General features: G+C 43.2%; 2 protein-coding genes across 14 annotated transcripts in view; one reads left to right on the top strand and one right to left on the bottom strand.

The window, feature by feature from the left end:
* Positions 1-12,826, bottom strand: part of CEP170 (centrosomal protein 170) — an 83,923-nt gene extending 71,097 nt beyond the window's left edge. For 10 of the 11 annotated variants that reach the window (XM_072331427.1, XM_072331423.1, XM_072331426.1 and 7 more), the window contains exon 1: positions 12,625-12,793. The gene's annotated coding sequence lies outside the window, so the exon portion shown is untranslated. Of the gene's footprint in view, positions 1-12,624 lie in introns of all 11 variants that reach the window. The other variant, XM_072331421.1, reaches the window with a different exon arrangement.
* A 189-nt stretch (positions 12,827-13,015) lies between these two features.
* The window catches only part of SDCCAG8 (SHH signaling and ciliogenesis regulator SDCCAG8), a 98,510-nt gene continuing 93,297 nt past the window's right edge, over positions 13,016-18,228 (top strand). For 2 of the 3 annotated variants that reach the window (XM_072333842.1, XM_072333844.1), the window contains exon 1: positions 13,185-13,506. In XM_072333842.1, coding sequence (XP_072189943.1) covers positions 13,440-13,506 — 67 coding nt within the window. In that variant the 5' untranslated portion in view covers positions 13,185-13,439. Of the gene's footprint in view, positions 13,122-13,184; positions 13,507-18,228 lie in introns of those variants that run through there. The other variant, XM_072333843.1, reaches the window with a different exon arrangement.

Raw genomic sequence — 18,228 nt, forward strand, 5'->3', positions numbered from 1 at the left:
TCTTTGTATGAATAAACAATCAGGATGTCAGTAACAAACATAAAGCCTAACTTTAAGACTTCGTACAAAGTTTAACCAAACTCATAGAGTGAAAATAATCTCCATTCCCATGTAAAACACCCTCAGAAAGGGAAGATAAACATTAGAGGAACTATGCAGGCAGTCACGCCTTTTCCTGCTAGAGAAGTCCCTTTTCAGGGGAGTAAAGGGAAGAAAGCCTGAGAGATTCAGAAAATACCAAGGGCAAAACCAAACCCAAGCGACGCCAATTTGTAGTAATGCTAGGAGATTGAATTTCATTAGGAGCAATTTAATGAACCAAAGGTAACGGCAGCAGTTGAAAAAAAGAATTTAGCTGCTTGCAACAACAACAAATACTGGGAACCTTCACTGATAATACTGGCCAACATGCATGCTCTTAAAAGACCATTTAGAAAATTCTGCACAGTGTTGCTACTGTCCATGGCTGGTCTTTCACAACCAACGTAAGTCTCTTATACATATTGTAAAAACAATCAGGGGTGCTTGAAGGGAAACAAATAGTTACACTGTAGAATATGAAGGTATTGTTGAAATATTGGATTTCAAATTGTGAAAAGCATTCTCGGTGATAGCCACAAGGATAAAGCCGGTCTCAGACTTCAAAAAGCTATCTTATTATCTTATTCTAACCTTTGATCTGGAGAATAAGGATATTTTGCATTTATTAAAGCCAACTGCTGGCTAATTTGCATTTCTAATCCTTACAGGCATAAGTAAGAAATGAGTTCTCATGAATTTTCCTCTTTGGAGCATTCCTACACCAAAATGCAATGCTTCTCAAAAGTTGCTTTCAATAAACAGTTAAGATAAAGCATAAATTAAAGACTGCCTCTAAAAGTAGCTTAATTTATAATCAAACAATCAAATGTTCACATTTTGCCCACCATTCTAGTTTCAATTAAGGAAATGCACACAGAAGTATTCTGAAATTTTCTTACATCACCATGACTAAACGAGGCCAGTCACACAGAGAGCAACACAGCCTGCATGCTAATGAAACAAGCTGGTCATAACCAAATTGCCTTTAAGAAAGATTCTTCTAATATAGCTACAGAAATCCCTCCTCCTCCCCACCCTCCAAATCAGGCTATACTATCAGATTATATTATTGCCAAGATAAGTGAATGAGAAAATAGATAGTTGCGCACTGTATTCAGGCAGAATGTAATCAAGATGGAGTCAAGCCTTCCTCCCCTATTTCCCATTCTCACTGCCTCCATCATATGGCATACTCCAAGTTGTTTTGTAGGCTGTGTAAAAAGAGGAGATTTTATTTGCATTGGCTAAGTACAGACCACAGTCCTGACCAGTACTGAGAAAACAAATACCACTTTGCAAAGAAAACTGGACTTCCTAACCTCCCAAGGGTGGTGATTTCACTTTCCCCAAAATTGTGAAATATATGGAGTTTCTTCCATGTCCCAAGATACTGAATATGATTAAATTACATTCAAAGCAATATAAAATTTCTCTTCTACAATACAGGAAATTATTTATCCCATTGGTATGAAGATAAGCATATTTTCCAAAGGGAAGAAAAAAGTAAAATGAAAACAAACATATTTAAGTAATTTTAATATCTGTATTTCATTATTCAATTCCGTTTTACCTCCTGACATGACACAAAAGCACATAAAATATGAAAGCAGTGGACATGGAGGACAACCATTGGCATCAAGGTAACACATCCATTCAATGTATTGCAGTTTCAGACAATAATACAGAACCATCTTATGCACTCAGTTTAGTAACTGAGTAAGAGTAGTAACTCTTCCTGGAGATTCATGGAAAAAAATAAAGCTGAAAAGGGATTAAAAGGTCTTATATATTTTAATTCTTCATAAAAGTTCTTCTGTCACATCTCAGATCACACAACAGGAACCTTGTCTTGTATTTTGGGCTACAGCATCTCTTTAATGCACGTGCCTTTCCCATCTGTCCCCTTTCCCATAAAACAAAACTTAAGTAACACATATGACACAAGCACTTGCACAATGCATAATCACGTAGAAAGAACTGCCCCCCAAAACCCAAGGAGTGAGACATTTGCACAATGAATGCCAGTGGTCTGATGATAAATATAACCTATTACAAAGACTTTAAAGCAGCATAAATTACACTTCAGATTTTAAAGCAGTCTGTAATTAGTAGCTAGGAAATGGCTTCCCTGGAGAGGAGCTATTCCACATTTTGCTCGCAGTGCCTGCTCACTCCTTTATTGTATGCAACCAACAAACAGAGATACAGCTATTAGAGTACAGCATAAATCTCAATTCTTTCTTACACTGCCTATTATTTACTAAAAGCAACCAAACAATTACACATGAAATTCTCACTGTAAACAAATGCAGTGAGTACGTACAGCTTGACATTTCTACACAGGGACTTGACTGAAGGGCTGCATTGCCATCTCTCCTTTGGAGACTACTAGAAAATATTTTCATAAGTAAGCTAAAATAAATAACTGTAACAACTATTAAATGAACACAAGCATGTCTTTCAATAGACAGAAATCTGGAATTGAAGTAGTTCTGTGGAAGAAAACCTATACACATTTTCCCTTGTAAGTTCAATAATTGGCAACTTTACTTTTGTTACCTTAAAATAAAGGCCTGGAAGGAAGAGATGTGAAAGGAAAGGCTGAACGGGAAGAGCTTGGAACTACACACAGTGCTCCAGGCACAGAACCAAGAGGAAGCAGTACTCTAACCCCATCCACAAAAAGAGATTGAGTCACCCCTTCTAACACTATTTCACTGAAGAGTTCCGGTATTGTTTGGGGTTTTTTGTTTGTTTGTTTGTTTTAATATCCACAATTACTGCAAAAGTCTCATTTTATGTCTCCAACAACAAGAAAAATTAACAGGGAACTTGGTTGCATTTAGCTGCATTAAAAACAACAACAACAACAACACAGAGGTATATTACGCAACAGTGACCACATTACTGCGATAGAGATACAGTGTTCTGGCTTAACAAACATATTTTAAATCATTTATCATCAAACTAAAAGTGGATAAAAGCACAAAAAGTTGATCATCCCACTTCCCCTTTCTTAAGGCTGGAACAATTCACATCCTTTGTTTAAATTCCTCTAGGTTTCCATGGTATAGAAGTCATAGTATTACCACTGGCATCCAGAGAACAACACTCCTGATAACTTAATATACTACAACATGTAAAATATTGGAGCAAATTAGTATTGTATTTCTGTTTATTTTGCCTTGGCTCTTCCCAGATTTCAACTCTTTTACATTTCCCATTTAGGAGACGGTAAATATTTATTTGGCAAATCTTTCATATGCAAGACTACTATTTTCTGACGTTTAATCTAACAATAGCACAGACGGAGTCTTCATTTTGATTTGCCCCCAAAAACATTAAGCAGCAGATTTCTCTCTTCAAGCAAGAATATTTTAAAACAGACAAGGATTTATGTTTTTTGGTTTTTTTTGTTTTTTTTTTTAACTATGTTCTCCTTCTGTCACAGTTATTAATTAAAACTCTTATCGAAATCATTAGCTGCCTGAGAAAGCCTGACCTAGGCAGCTACTCCTGCTGTCGATTGCTCCTCCTGCCAGCAAGCCTTCAAGAGCGGGAGACTGCAAAGCTACAAGGCTCCTACCAGCTTTGGGGGAATGCAGGACTCAGTACTGATCAAAACAACAAGTTCATCATCCCACTGGTGGAAGCACAGCTATGGGACTGACAGGCAGCGGCTCCTTGAGGCCTGTTGCCATCCCATGCCCACATGGTTCCTCTGTTCTTGGCCTTCGGGCGTATCTGCCATTCAGTTTATGTTCTCCTTAGAACAGTGGTAGTTCCCGTCCAAGTGAGAAAGGAAGAGCACATGTGCACAATAAAGCCCAGCACAGCCTGGGATACAGGACACATCCCTGTAAAAGTGGACACTGCTTCTATGTATTTTTTCTCTCCATCTTTTTGTAAAGGAATTACAGAATCACAGAATCACAGAATTTTTCAGGTTGGAAAAGACCTAGAAGATCATCCAGTCCAACCATTACCAATACTTCCCAGCTAAACCATGTTCCTCAACGCAACATCCAAACGTTTCTTGAACACTCCCATGGTCGGTGACTCTACCACCTCCCTGGGCAGTGCATTCCAATGCCTGACTACCCTTTCTGAGAAAATACTTCCTAATGTCCAGCCTGAATCTCCCCTGTCGCAGCTTGAAACCATTCCCTCTAGTTCTATCACTGTCTACACGAGAGAAAAGGCCAACCCCCAGCTCACCACAACCTCCCTTCAGGAAGTTATAGAGAGCTATAAGGTCTCCCCTGAGCCTCCTCTTCTCCAGGCTGAACAATCCCAGTTTCCTCAGCTGCTCCTCATAAGGCCTGTGCTCCAGACCCCTCACCAGCTGAATTGCTTTGCTTTGCTTTGAATCACAAGCAAAGTGCTTTCACAGTGTTGCCAGAAATTCAGAAATGTGTTTTTTTCCCCTTCAGTCCTGGAAGTACTTGCCATGTGCTTACAACTGGAGGGAGGAAGACACAAGTGGAAGAAACAGGTTCCCTCAACCTGGGCCACAAAAGAGATAGGTTGTGGGCAACCCTCAGTCTGGGCACAGATGTTTTTATAAACAGAGTGAGTGCACAGTATATTGCAAGCTTAAACACACAAGCCTCAAACTGAAGGTGGTTCCACCATGCTATTGAAAGCATTAATAAAAGTCAAGATCTACAGTTAGGAACAGATGCTTTAGATTGTACAAGTTGGTACTGATCTACAGGCTTCCACACACAAAAAAGCAGTTGAAATTAAACAGTTAACTAAACCACCACAAGAAAACAATTCTCTTTTAATATTGTAACTATAAATACTATGAAAAAGTATAACCGATGTAGTGCCAAAGACCAAATTTCTTCCCTCCTTCTCCAAGCTCAAAGTGGTTTTCATTCAGATGTTTTCCCACACTTAGAGAAAATGTATCTTATTTTCAAACTCCTGCACAAGTCTTGATATCTGAAAAGATCAAAAATCCCAAAGCATGTGCTACGTTCCGAATTTTTCATGATTGGAGCAGTCTGTGCCCAAAATTTTACTGTCTGAAACAGAGAAGTTATTTTTAGCAGCTCAATTACACTTATATAGTTAAGGATCTAATTATAGTAAGTCTACTGGAAAGCAGTATAGGATGTAAATTACAGCATGGCATCTCTTCCTCATTAGCTGCTCATGCATCCATACTTCCACTGCAGCAAATCTCAAATAACCCAGCAGAAGTTACAATGGGAAGCTGACACAGTTCATATTTAGTTTCCCCCACCGTACGTTCTTTCTGTGCCCGCAGCTTCACACTACCAATTTATTTTCAACCTTAGTGAGGAAGATTCAACCAAACGGAAATTAACAATTGTAACTCTCATCACACTAATAATATACTGAAGATGCTGCATTTCCACATCAGCCCAAACCAGGCTCGCTGCTGTCAGGATCCCAGTCCTCCCACCCTACCTTCTCCCTCTGCCTTGGCTGTGAGATGGCTGTGGCCACACAGCTGAGCTACTGCAACGTGTTCAGCTGGTGACAAACCAACTCCTCCTCACTCCTCCACTCCCACAAACAGATGAAGTGTTTCCAGAAGCCAGCACACAAGCCTAGCACCACAGCAAAAAGAATGCAGCTGTGCAATCAGGGCTGGGAGAAAAAGGCAGGAGCAGGACAGTCTGCTGTCACCTTTGCTTAGGCTGCTATGAGAACTTGGGCTGGTTACATCAAACCCACCTGCATCTCACCTGACTTCTTCCACATATTAAAAAAAAATATGGTTACTTTAAATAATAGCCACACAAATATTAGTATAATAATATCCACAGTTTCAAAATCTGTGTTGGGTAATTAAGAAAAATACATACTTTTCAAATATCCAGTCCATATTTTTATTCTCTTTGCACTTGCCCTGGTGGCTGCTTAAAACATCACAACCCAGTCATACAATCCTTACCATCTCCCATCTCACAATAACCCAACAGTCTTTCTTCTAAAGCTGCCTTAGATTAGGCTGCAAAGTGCAAATAAATACCTTGAGAAGAAAGAAAGGAAGAATTCCCATGGGAAATAGCCATACAAATAAAGCAACCCATAGACACACTGAAGCACTGGCACTCTCAAAGCCCTCTAGATACAAATAGCTCTGCCTAAGGCTCTTCTTGGTTTTGGAATGAAGTTGCACCAATAGAAAGACCCACAACACACAGCAACTCAAAGATCCAATCCTACTGAATCAAGCCTTCTCCTAAACTACTGCTTAAAGTTAATTTATGAATTGCTCTAAAATGACAGATCATTTACTTATTTTTAATTGATCAAAGACTTTGATTTGCCTCAAATGGGCAAGGAATGACTCAGAACATCCTGGTTCACTGTAATGTCTCGATACCCTTTTTTAAAACGGCCATCTTTTAAAAGCATAAGCTATACGCTGACCTGAAAAAAACACATAAAAATAGAAATGAATTCACCTTATCAGAGATTTAAATATATAACCCAATAATATTAACTGGAGCAACTGGAAACCTACTGTTTAGGATGCACTAAAGAAGGCAAACAGAAGTGAAGATCGTGAAAGCAACGTCTGAAGCTGTAGCAGAAAAACCAATCTTGCTTCCTAAAAATATAGAATTCAAAGAATGACAAAGAAAAACCTGAAAACTTGAAAACATTTATTTGGTGAGTGGATACTGAAATGTAAGTCAGTCATGCAGAACTGAAGCTGTTAAGTAACTCAGCCCTCAGCTCCCCAACAAACACCAAGCTCCTCAAAGCAAGTCACCAGGCAACATTTAGATACATTAGCAACGAGCAGCCTGCAAGAGAACAATGCAAACCAGGTTCTGGACTGACACAGGGAAGGACATCGAGTATTTGCAGTTACAGCAACGCCACACCAACAGTACGTTTAATTTTGAGTGCTAGAGTTGCTAATGCAGTGTGGTAAAGAAAATTCAGGCCACAAAAAAAAAAAAAAAAAAAAAAAAGTAAAAGCAAAGATGTTTGCATAAGGGAAGGCATGAAAGAGAAAATAGCACACGCAATATGCAAGATAATTATATTGGCAATTTAGAAAATGCAAATACTGAGGAAGCAAATATTCTCTTTTGGACAAAAGATGACAGTATTCACAAACACCAAGCAACACATTTTCTACGAGGAGCAAAATAATATAATGCAACAGCTTCATTCTGGGCCTTGCATTTCAGCATATGGCAGGACCAACTTCTACACAGAGCTGCTGCAGTTCCTAAGATTTCATCAGCTTCATCAAGACTGGGCACACAGCTCTCCCTTGGCTAAGGATGATAAAAAACACAAACCCAAGTACTGAATGTAATCCCGGATTTGTGATATAAATGGTTAAAAGTCAGCACATTGATTTTAACGAGTAGGCGTGAATTCTGACAGACTTTGAGCCAACTTCTTTCACTGAAGATGCTAGTGATTGAGGTTGGTGCAGATCTAGCCAAAATAAAGGTGTTACCCTATTATCTCCAATATTGTCTCAACAAAATAATTAGCATGAGATTTACTTGACTCTCAGAATGCAATGAATGAGCAGAACTTAGAAGAAAGGCATTTTTGGAACTAATGTTTTTTTAATGGTTCAAAGAGAGCGGTCTTATCTATACCATGGAAATACTCGAGTGATTCCATAATTCTTATATTAACTAGTTCTGGTGGGCTTTTTGTTTTGTTGCTTTTTTTTAAACTTTGTGGGTCCAAAAGCTAAAGAAGCAAAAAAGATCTGGGTTATCAACATTTTTGCTTGCAATTCAAAACAGATTTGTAGCAGTTTGGGTGAGCCTTCATTAACCTAAAAAAAAAAAAAAAAACCACACAAAAAAAGAAAACCATTTGCCTATCTTTAATAATAAAAAGAGGTAAGAAATCAATATTTTAGTTACTAAATTAAGCTAGTGTAAAGCTGAATGTTTATGCAAAATACAGGTCTGAAAACAAAAAGGGACCATTTTAATGTGTTGCCTGAAAAGACAATGCTGAAGAAATACAGATCAAGTGGAAAGTTAAAAGAAACCACACCTGATTCGAGTTTTCTACTTCTCAAGTAGAAAATGCAGAGACCAGCATTGTTTTAGAAGACAATATCATACGTGCCTACACCTTCCTTGTCTCTCACTAGGCATTGGCTTACAGCTCTTCCTGGAGGCCTCATTAGATTGACCTCTATTGTGACCCAACACGGCCATTCTCATGTTCTTAGGAAAATTACAAAATAAAACAATGCAGTTAAACTAAACAACAATAATATTGCTTTTATCTTTCACTTAATGAGCTAAAATACAAAAATTAATTATAATAATTGCTGACATCAAGATTCCTGCACTGATAGAGACCTAAGGCTAAATCATCAGTTTTATCATTGGTGGTTGATGAGGGTGAGAAGTGAGATTAATGAAAGCAAGAAAAATGAACGTTCATGAGAAAACAGAAGCGATATGACATGCTGACTTCTCGGATCTTGAAATGTAACAACAAGACAATAACTGAAAAGGCCTTCTGAGAATGCCTGCTTAGATGGCCAAGTATTCACAGTCAAAAAGAAAGATCATTAAGAAAATCATTTAAACGTGTCATTTCGAGGGATGAGTCCTAAGTACATCTGATTTAATGCATTCACTGTACTGCTTCTTCCAGACCACAGTGGTTAGCTAATGGATTGATCACAAGTTCAGTTCTTTCTCCACGCAGAACCACAGCTGAAGACCAGCAAAACACCCTGTGCACAAAGAAATATCTCGGAAACACCAGGGAGTGGGATCATTTCTCTTTCTAATTCTCTGAGAAGATCAATAATCGCTGTACTTTCTGAAAGAAACAGGAAGAGAACCAAAATCTCAGGAACGATGTATGAATACCAGAGTCTTCTTATATCAACCATCTTAGTTTCATGGAGAAGTTCGGAATATAAGATTTTAGTTCGCAAGGTTGGAAAGAAGTAGGCAAAGGAATAACACCAATCCTTGCAATAAATACAGCAGAACAAACTGAAGAAGCTTTAGACTGTAAGAGGGCTGCAGCTGCTGGCGGTGAGTCAGCTTGCGAGGCCCACCAGTGGGTGGGGATGGAGCTCTGAAAAACACCTAGCTAATGGGAAGCCTGTTTTTCAATAGCCATTTCTACAGGGACAAAAAGAGAAGAAACAAAATTGACATATCAGATGCACGCAGGAAAAGAGATACCCTATTTTTTTTACGTATTTTATTCAGGGGAAGAAATGAAAGATACTTATGTTTTGAATTTGTAAAAACAAATTCTCCACATACAGCACCTTAAAACAATTTTTAAAGGGAAGAAAAGAAGAAAAAAAACACTTTTCACACATTTTCTTATGCAAAGGCCACATCATTTGGCAGAACCGCTTCCCATCCCAATTCTCTTTGCATCCCTTCGTTCAGAGAAACATTATTTTTTGCCCAGTTACATGTTCTGAACATCGCAGATGCCAACATTTACAGATAAAGAACAGCAAAGACAATTGATAAAACTAAAACCAGTCACCTGATGGTTTTCTTGGATATATACGTTTCCATTTCCATCTGCAGTATTCTACAGCAACGAGACTGTCAGCCAAGCAGTCCAAATGGATCTCTGCTACCAGAAAAGGGAATATTGCCTTCTTCCAGACCTGACATCGCTGTCCCCACCCTGTGTACTCACCCCAGCACTCGTCTGACCACGCAATAAAATAACTCAATTTGCTAACCCAGGGGAAAAAAAGAAAAAGAAAGTCAGACAGAACAAAAAGAAAAGAAGCTTGCTGGATTAGTCGCGTGAATCAACTTTTCACACACTCAGACAAGTACCAGAGCCACGGCAACAGCATCAGGGGACCAGGTGAGTGCGACTGCTCCATTCACGGCCACTGTGAGACAGGCAAGTGCCAGTCTGCCTCATCTTTACACTCAACCACCTAAGAGCCTGAACAAAGCACTTCAGCATCAGGAGCAATCTGCTCAAACATCTTTGATGGTTGTATTTGAAGTTTCTAGGACAAACTGCTTTTGACATAATGCAAGATTAAAATAAAACACATTAATTTAAAATATATGTGTTGGTTGTTTTATTTTTTTTTTGAAGATCAAACAAAATTTGAAATAAAAGTGTCTTACGGCCTCTAACTCTAAATGCATCTCTAAAATAAAAACAGCCTCCCAGCTTAAAGAGGACACATTGGAAGATGCTATATGATAAAAGTGAACCAAACATTTGTAATTTTAATATTTTGTTGTGTCTATGCAACAGACATCCACAGAACTGATTCATTAAGTAGTTTGTGCTTTCCTCCCAGCCTCATTTGCATACATTATACCTTACAATTCAAGACATGTGATCATGCTCTATTTTTCCCAGGACAACTGGCTCATTCAGCACTGCATGGTCTCTGACCGAGAGCAGCACGAGCACTGCACGCAGAAGGAAGCTGCTATCTGCACATCACTCCATCGAAGATGCTCAAAGAACATGACAATGCAAGATACAACAACAAACACAGGACCAGAAGGAGCGCAGGTGCTCTGTATGAGCATTATAAACTTGGCAGGCAGCAAGAGACACCTCCCAGACTCACTTGGCACAGGCACAGCCATAGGACGCTGTAGAAGAGACACGCACCTAACTTCAGCACACACAAGCTCCATCCCTCAGAGACAAAAGACTTTCTTCCCTCATCTGCAGCTTCCTCGTCCCAGCCACGCCAACATTTAGCACAACAAGCAGCATGTTCTACAGAGAGCAGCTCACAGATGTTAGAAGCAGATAAAAGAATCTGTGCCACTATGCTCTCCTGCCCAACATTTTCTACTGGGAAAGCAGAATTTCAGATTCTGTTGGCCTTTTGGTTTAAGTAAAACTAGTCTGTTTTTACTCCAGTGTCATTCTGCCTGCAGAGCCATGGAAGGTGGTGCTGATACTGCAGTAGTTCTCTTTAGGGACCCAAGGAGACATTGTGGTGTCCATTCACATCAAGTACTTTTTGCCTGTGCTTGCAAAAACAGAAATGGAACTTCAAAATCAGTTTCTGCTGCTACTCGTGTATTAGGTTGAGCTCTTGTCACTCAGAGAAGCTCCCAGCTTCCACCTGCAAGTGTACATCAACTTTTGTAGTTCCCTTTCATAACATGGCTCTTTTCCAGCTCATATGTTACCAAGAGAACTGTTAAAATCCTTTTTGCCACGTCTCTCACAGTCCGGAAGCACAAGATAGTGAGAAACTACTCTGATTCACAAGCCTCAGCCTGACCAGATAAGGGAGGCAGGCAGCACCTGCAAAACAACTGGAACAGGCATCAAACAAATCCCTGTGCTGCCACAAGAAAGGAAGCTTGATAACAACTTGTAAACCATAATATTCCTCTTAAAAGGAGAACGAGAAAATATTTGGATCCGATCCCTTACAAATAACTTTTAGGTAGTTGAGAAATGAAAGGGGAAAAAAAAAACAAACCACGCAATAATACCTCATCGCTTTGCTTCTGATAGATTTCTGTGCATCTTCAGCCACACTCTTCTCCCCACCCAGTCAGGTGGCTTTGTGACCCCTTTCAGACAGAAACGTTGTTAAATAAAATCTGAAGCTGAGCAGCTCCCATGGTGACAGCTCAGTTCCCTGCAGGATGGGCTCCTCAGCATCTGGACAGCAATTCCCAGAGGAAATTAATCACAGGAAATCACGGCATATGCGCTCACGCCTCAGCTCAGTTTACACAAGAAGCCCCATCCCACACAGGCGAGCGCTGGGCCAGGAGCGCTGTCACAGCCTCGAGCGGCCGTCGGAAGGCCACGTCCACCACGGTGCCGGCAGCACGCTTTCTTCTTACAAACCGCTTAAATATTTATTCGCAGCAAAGAAAACACCTTCAAACCGCCGAGCCGCGGATGCTCTCTGCGTTCCCTGGGCTGTCACAAGGGGGCTGCTCTTTTTGTCTCCCATTCGGCAGCATCGCACCCACAGCCCGCTCCCCGCGTGACGCCGTAACGGGCAGCACGGCGCTGCGAGGCGCCTCATCAACCGCGCGCTCCCGCCCCGCCCGGTGCTTCGCGGCCCCCCGTGAGGGCCCTGACCGCCCGCGCGGAGGAGGGGGCGGCCGTGCCGCTCCACCGCGGGGAGAAGAACACGGGAGGACGGCGCGGAGTAGAGGACCCTCCTCGCCTGGCGGGCGCGCACAATGGGGAGAGGGCGCAGGCGGCCGTTCTCCATCAGCCGCCCCGTCTCGCCGGGCAACGCCGTCCGTCAGCTGACCGCCGTAGCGCGGACACCGCCGCCGAGGGCGCGTTCGGACCCCGAAGGAGGCGCGGCGGCGGTTCGGGGGGTGTGCCGGCGGCGAGGCCCGGAGGGGCGGCACCGCAGCTCGCCCCGCCGCCGCCTCCCGCCGCGCTGCCGAGGGCGGATGGAGGCGGGGGCGCGGGGCGGCCTCCGGGCCCCGCGGGGCGCGCAGCTACGACCGGACCCCGCGTCGCGGTGCGGGGCCCGCCCAGCACCCGCTGACACAATGGGCGGCGCGACCCCAGCCCCGCTTCTCCGCCCGAGCCCCCGCTCACCCCTCCGAGGAGGCTCTCCGCGCCGCGGGGACGACCCGCTGCCGATAGCGGTGGCTCCGGGTGTCCGCCGAGCCGGCTGCCCCGCTGGGCGGGGCGCTCCGTTCCGCGTTCCTCCGGCAACCGCGGCAACGTTATTCCCGGCACATAGCGGCTAACGGGCAGAGCGGGCACGGCGCTGCGCAGGCGCCGCCCGAACTCACACAATGCGGGGGGGGGGCGAAGGGCGGACGGCGCCGCGCAGGCGCAGGGGGCCGAGCCGGGGGAAGCGGAGCTGCGCCTGCGCCGACTTCAGACAATAGCGCGGTGAGCGGCTCTCGCGCCACAGCGTACGGCAGAGGGCGGGGAGCGGAGATCCGCCCCCTCAGCCCGGTCGGGGCCTGCGCCGTGCTCGGCCACTGCGGGCGCGGGGACGTAGGCGGAAGGCGTGCGCGGTAGGCAGTGCGCAGGCGCGAGGGCGGTGTCAGCCTCCAGCCCCAACAAAGAGGCACAGGGAAGCGGTGCGTATCCTCCTGCTATGCAGCCGATGCGGAGCGCGGGGGGGACTACGCCTCCCAGCGTGCACCGCGCGGCGCGCCGTTTGCCGGGAGCTGTGGTTGCTGCCGCGGTCTGCCCGCGCCGTGCGGCTGGGGGCGTGCTGCGGATCGGGTGTCGAGCGCTCGGACGCGGCTGGTAGTTGGCGTTGTAGCAACGGGAGGGAGCTCGTGGGAGTAGCGGTTCCTGAGGGAGCCGGGGAGGCGGCGCGGACCTAACGAAGTGCCGCGGGGCAGCGCCGGGAAGTTCGGTGCGCGTCCTTCCTGGCGGTCGGTGGCGTCCCGATGCGGACGCCTCGCGGGCAACCCGCCCTGGAGGAGTCCCTGCAGCGGTACCAGAGGCGGCTCCGAGGTGAGCGCGGCCCGCGGAGCTGTGGGCGGGTGAGGAGGGCCGCTCCTGCCCGGGCCGGCCCCGGCTGGGAGCCCGCCGGTGGTCGGACGCGCTGCGGCCGTGCGCCGCTCCGCTGTTGGCGGCCCGAGGCGGCTTTCCTGAGGTTTAGCTTTTTCATCAAGTGCTCGAGGGAGCCGGAACTTACAGTGAAATTAGAACGAGCCTGAAAGCGTTGCGTCTGGTGAGCCCTGCGTGATCACACGGGCTGTTTTTCACTAGTTACAGCTCTCTTGGTGGTTTCTAAGGTGCTCTGTAACAAACTTCAGAATTATTAAGGTTGGAAGAGACCTGTTGGATCATCTAGTCAGCTGCCAACCTGTCCCCAGCATCCCGCTAACAGTGTTCCTCAGTGCACACAATTCCTGAATGTCTCCACCACCTCCTTGGCAGCCTGTCCCAATGCATTGCTACTCTTCCCGAGAGTAAATTTTTCTTAATGTCCAACATGAATCTTCCCCGGTGCAATTTGAGGCTATTCCCTCTAGTCTTATTACTAGTTACACGTGAGAAGAGGCCAACCCTCTCCTCACCACAACCTCACTTCAGGCAGTTGCTGAGAGCGATGAGGTCACCCCTGAGCCTCCTCCACATTAAACAACCTTGGCTGCTCCCTGTAAGACTTGTGTTCCAGACCCCTTACAGCTTTGTTGCACTTCCCTGGACGTGCTCCAGGGCCTTAGAGTCTTTCTTTTACTGAGGGACCCAGCAGTGAACTCATCACTCAAGTTGTGGCTTTCACAGAGCTCAGTACTGAGAGACTTATCACTTCCTTCCTCTGGCTAACAACACTATTTCTTATACAAGCTATTGGTCTTAGCCACCTGAGCATACTGCTGGCTCACGTTCAGCCAGCTGTTGACTTATGTTTCCAGGTTCTTTTCCTCCGTGCAGCTTTCCAGCTGGGATTGCTTGGGAACTGTCGTATATCTATAGGTACATACATCTTCATAGTCATGACAAGCTTATAAGCTTTTAATATGTAGAGTTTGAAGCGTGCCTTTGTACGAAGCTATCTGGTAGGTGATGGCTTTAAACTTCATGTCATTTTAAAGGGCATTTCTCAAGAATCTTGCATCTTCAACTCTAACTGTTTTCAGGAGTGATATTAGAGCACATAATATAAAATGACTGGTTGCGCATATTCTGTTCATGCAATTTATTTTAATTTTCCATTTCTCTGTCTGGATTGCTTTACACTGGATCCGCTGTGGCTTTTAAATCACTTCAGAACACAGTCTTCTATTGGCTGTTTCACTTCTCACTCATTTGCTCTCATCAGTCCCACTAGCTGTATGATTCACCGTGGAATGAATATATTTATTGCTCCATGAGCTGATGCACCTAATTTTTTTCCAGTTTTAGTTACATAGTGTGAGATTTTTGTCCAAGCTTGCATCGTTCATGTGATCGGGATTCTGGTATTTCTGGTAGCGTTTAGCAGTATCTGATATTTTTGATATACAGCAATGCTGAAGTGCGATCCTTGACCTTATGAGGATCCTGGCTGATGCATCACAACAGTTCCTCTTGGATGTAGGCTTTATGGCCTTATTTGGTATGATGAAAGGGTGTATAAATTACCAGTTCCTCTTCAGTGCAGTGTCCTTTGTTGTAAAGACGGTTGCCTCAGAAGGCTGGTTTGTAGGGAGGTTCAAGCGTTCAGCAAGCCAATTACAACAGCCGGAAGGCAGAAAGCCAGACTGAGTGTGACTGAGAAATAAGCTGTCCTAGAGCCCAGTAGAGGGATTTCTGATGGAAGTAGTGAAGGCCTTGAAGAAGGGATTTTCCTGGTAAGACTTTGTATGATTACGGTCTTTACCATTGTGTGTAATGTGGAGTTAGGAGGGTTGGTATTTGTACAGTGGGTTTATTAGGTTACTAGGTAAACTTACACACAATTGAAACTGTTTCAAATTAACTTCAAAGTACTCAGGAGGTAATTGAATTTCTATTCAAAAATTATCCTTAGGGGAAGAGAGGTATTTTCTACTGTAGACTAAGAGCTGTGCTGTTGTAGTCGCATTAATTACCAAAATCTGGTGGTCATGATGTGAATGTCCTGTGAGCCTTCTGCTCTATCAATGTCATGAGCACTGCTGTTTGAATGGGGAAAAAAGAATCAGCTGTAGCTGTCATGCTTCAATACTACAAAATAGTCTGTTGAGTGCAAATCGTTGTTTTTGAAGGAGAGTTGTTTTTATCAACCTGTGGAAATTATAGAATCACTCAGATTGGAAAAGACCTTCATGATTATTGAGTCCAACCACAACCTAACCACACCACCCTAACTAACAACCCTCTGCTAAATCGTGTCCCTGAGCACCACATCCAAACGGTTTTTAAGCACATCCAGGGATGGTGACTCAGCCTCCTATTCCAGTGCTTAACAACCCTTTCTGTAAAGAAGTTTTTCCTGATATCCAACCTAAACTTACCCTGGTGCAGTTTGAGGCCATTTCCCTTTGTCCTGTCACCAGTGAGAAGAGACCAACCTCACTCTTGCTGTAAGCACCTTTCAGATATCGGAAGAGAGCAATAAGGTCTCCTCCCCTCAGCCTCCTCAGTCTGAACAGCCTCAGTTCCTTCAGTCACTCCTCTGTCAAGCACATATTTTAAATACTACTAGTTACATTTCAGTCTTATTGAAAACAAACTAGACAGTTGTCCTTAGATGATAGTAAAAGCAACATTTTTTGCAGTTGTAGTTATTTTCTTTCAGTGTCTGTTCCTTAACACTTCTACCAGCTGGAGTTTTTTCCATGTCTTGCAGCCAATTTTGTTGTTCTGGATGGTTGGTTCCTTTGCTAAGCTCTCCATTTGGTCTTAGAGTATTTTCTGTGGCACTTCCGAGTTCATGAATGAGGTGACTTTGGTGCTTTCGTTTGGATAAGTGCTTTTCATAGACCATCTTGGGCAGTGCCTGAAAAAACGTCTTTTGTTTAGGCAGTGCAAACAGGGTTCAATGCCTTCTCTGTTTTTCATGTTTTCCCTTCAGTGACGTATTGTTCTGAGTAGCTGAGTACTACTTGTATGGAAATACAGCAGGCTTTTCTGTGTTGAATTTCATTTTGGTGTTCTGACTCTAACCTTTACCTTGTTTTGTTGTTGTTTGTTCTTTTTACCAAGTTGAATGCATCAGTAACATCTCCAATTTAAAATAAAAAAAAAAAAAAACGACATACATTCTACAGTAGTAGTGAATTGCTGCTAAAATCTTGTATTAATGGTATATATATAAGAGACTTCTCTGAAAAAAAGGATTCCTGTAATATATCTTCAGGGTTTAATACTTAAGATGAAACCTGATACATCAAGGAAAAAAGACATGTTGTGTTTTGTTGCTAGCTTGTATTTTTTTGTGAAGATAGGATCATGGAACCTCCTGGGTTGGGAGGGACCCCAGGGAATCATTGAGCCCAACTCCAGCTTCTGCATAGCCTACCTACACTCCAGACCCCGTGTCTGAGAGTGCTGTTCAAACACTCCTTGACCTCCAGCAGGTTTGGTGCCATGACCACGAAGTACTGAAAACCAGAAAGCATTATCAGGAAATAAAGGGCTTTGTTCTGTTTTGTTTTGTTTTGTTTTTTCTTCAATTTTCTTTGTAGTCCAGATAAGAGATCTTTAGAAATAGTGAAATTGAGTTTATGTATGTATTTTGACACTTTATATATTTCATTCTAGGAAACAAATGAAATATTTTTTGAAGCAGATTTTCAAGTGTGTATTTTAATGGATAGTACGAAGTTGCATCAGATCCTCACTAGTGTAGGAAATGTTATAATTACTTTTATATGTCTGTAGGCAACTTAAAAAGAAAAATGATCTTACTGAGTACTGGAGGGGGGAAAAGTGTAAGGGGAAAAAAACAGATCAGGGCTTTCTTTCCCCTCTGTTTATAGTATCTGCATATAAGATTTGATTTCTTTCAGAAATCCTAGTTTGTGTTATCATTTTGATCTGTGTCCAATTAAAGATGAATGTTTAACACAAGCAGTACTCTTTTGCGAGTGGAATCTGTTTGTGGAGGTCTTTGAATGCCACCTGGATGTGGTGTCTGTGCTGGAGGTTGTACCAGATGGCCTCCAGAGGTGCCTTTCAACCTCAGCCGTGCTGCAGTTCGTCTATATCCTTAGCTCTACCTATGGGAGGTAACACATTAGTGACATTTTATCACACAGCAGCAATATGTTCTCAGATATTGTTTGTAAAGTCTTGTTAAGTGCAGAACAGAAAATGACAATTGAATTTTAGGCATGCAAGCTTTTTTTTCTGCTTCTTCCATGTTTAGAAAGAACATTTTTACATTGATAAAAGCAACAAATGTGTACATTCCCACTTGTTAATATTTGTTATCTTATCTAATGCCCTAAATGATGTTCTTAGAAAAAAAATTGAACGTTTTGCCTTCTATATGTCCAGTTCAGCTCTTAACTCAAAGGAATGTTAGCTGTTTGGTACTGGAAGCTCCTAATTCCCACTTTCCCAGTAGTGAGCTTTTTGCTTATGGCAGCAGCCTTTTTAGTTATGAAACCAGCGAGCTTTTAAGCAACTTTATCAAATATTAATGAAGCTTTCAAAAAATATGGGGATACTCTTCCGGAGACAGGAAATATTTAGCCAAGAAAAGTAGCCATCAGTGTGTCACAGCTAATGTTTTTATGATGTTTCACTACTACTCCT

The sequence above is a fragment of the Excalfactoria chinensis genome, chromosome 3 (genome assembly GCF_039878825.1).
Source record: "Excalfactoria chinensis isolate bCotChi1 chromosome 3, bCotChi1.hap2, whole genome shotgun sequence".
Lineage (NCBI taxonomy): Eukaryota > Metazoa > Chordata > Aves > Galliformes > Phasianidae > Excalfactoria > Excalfactoria chinensis.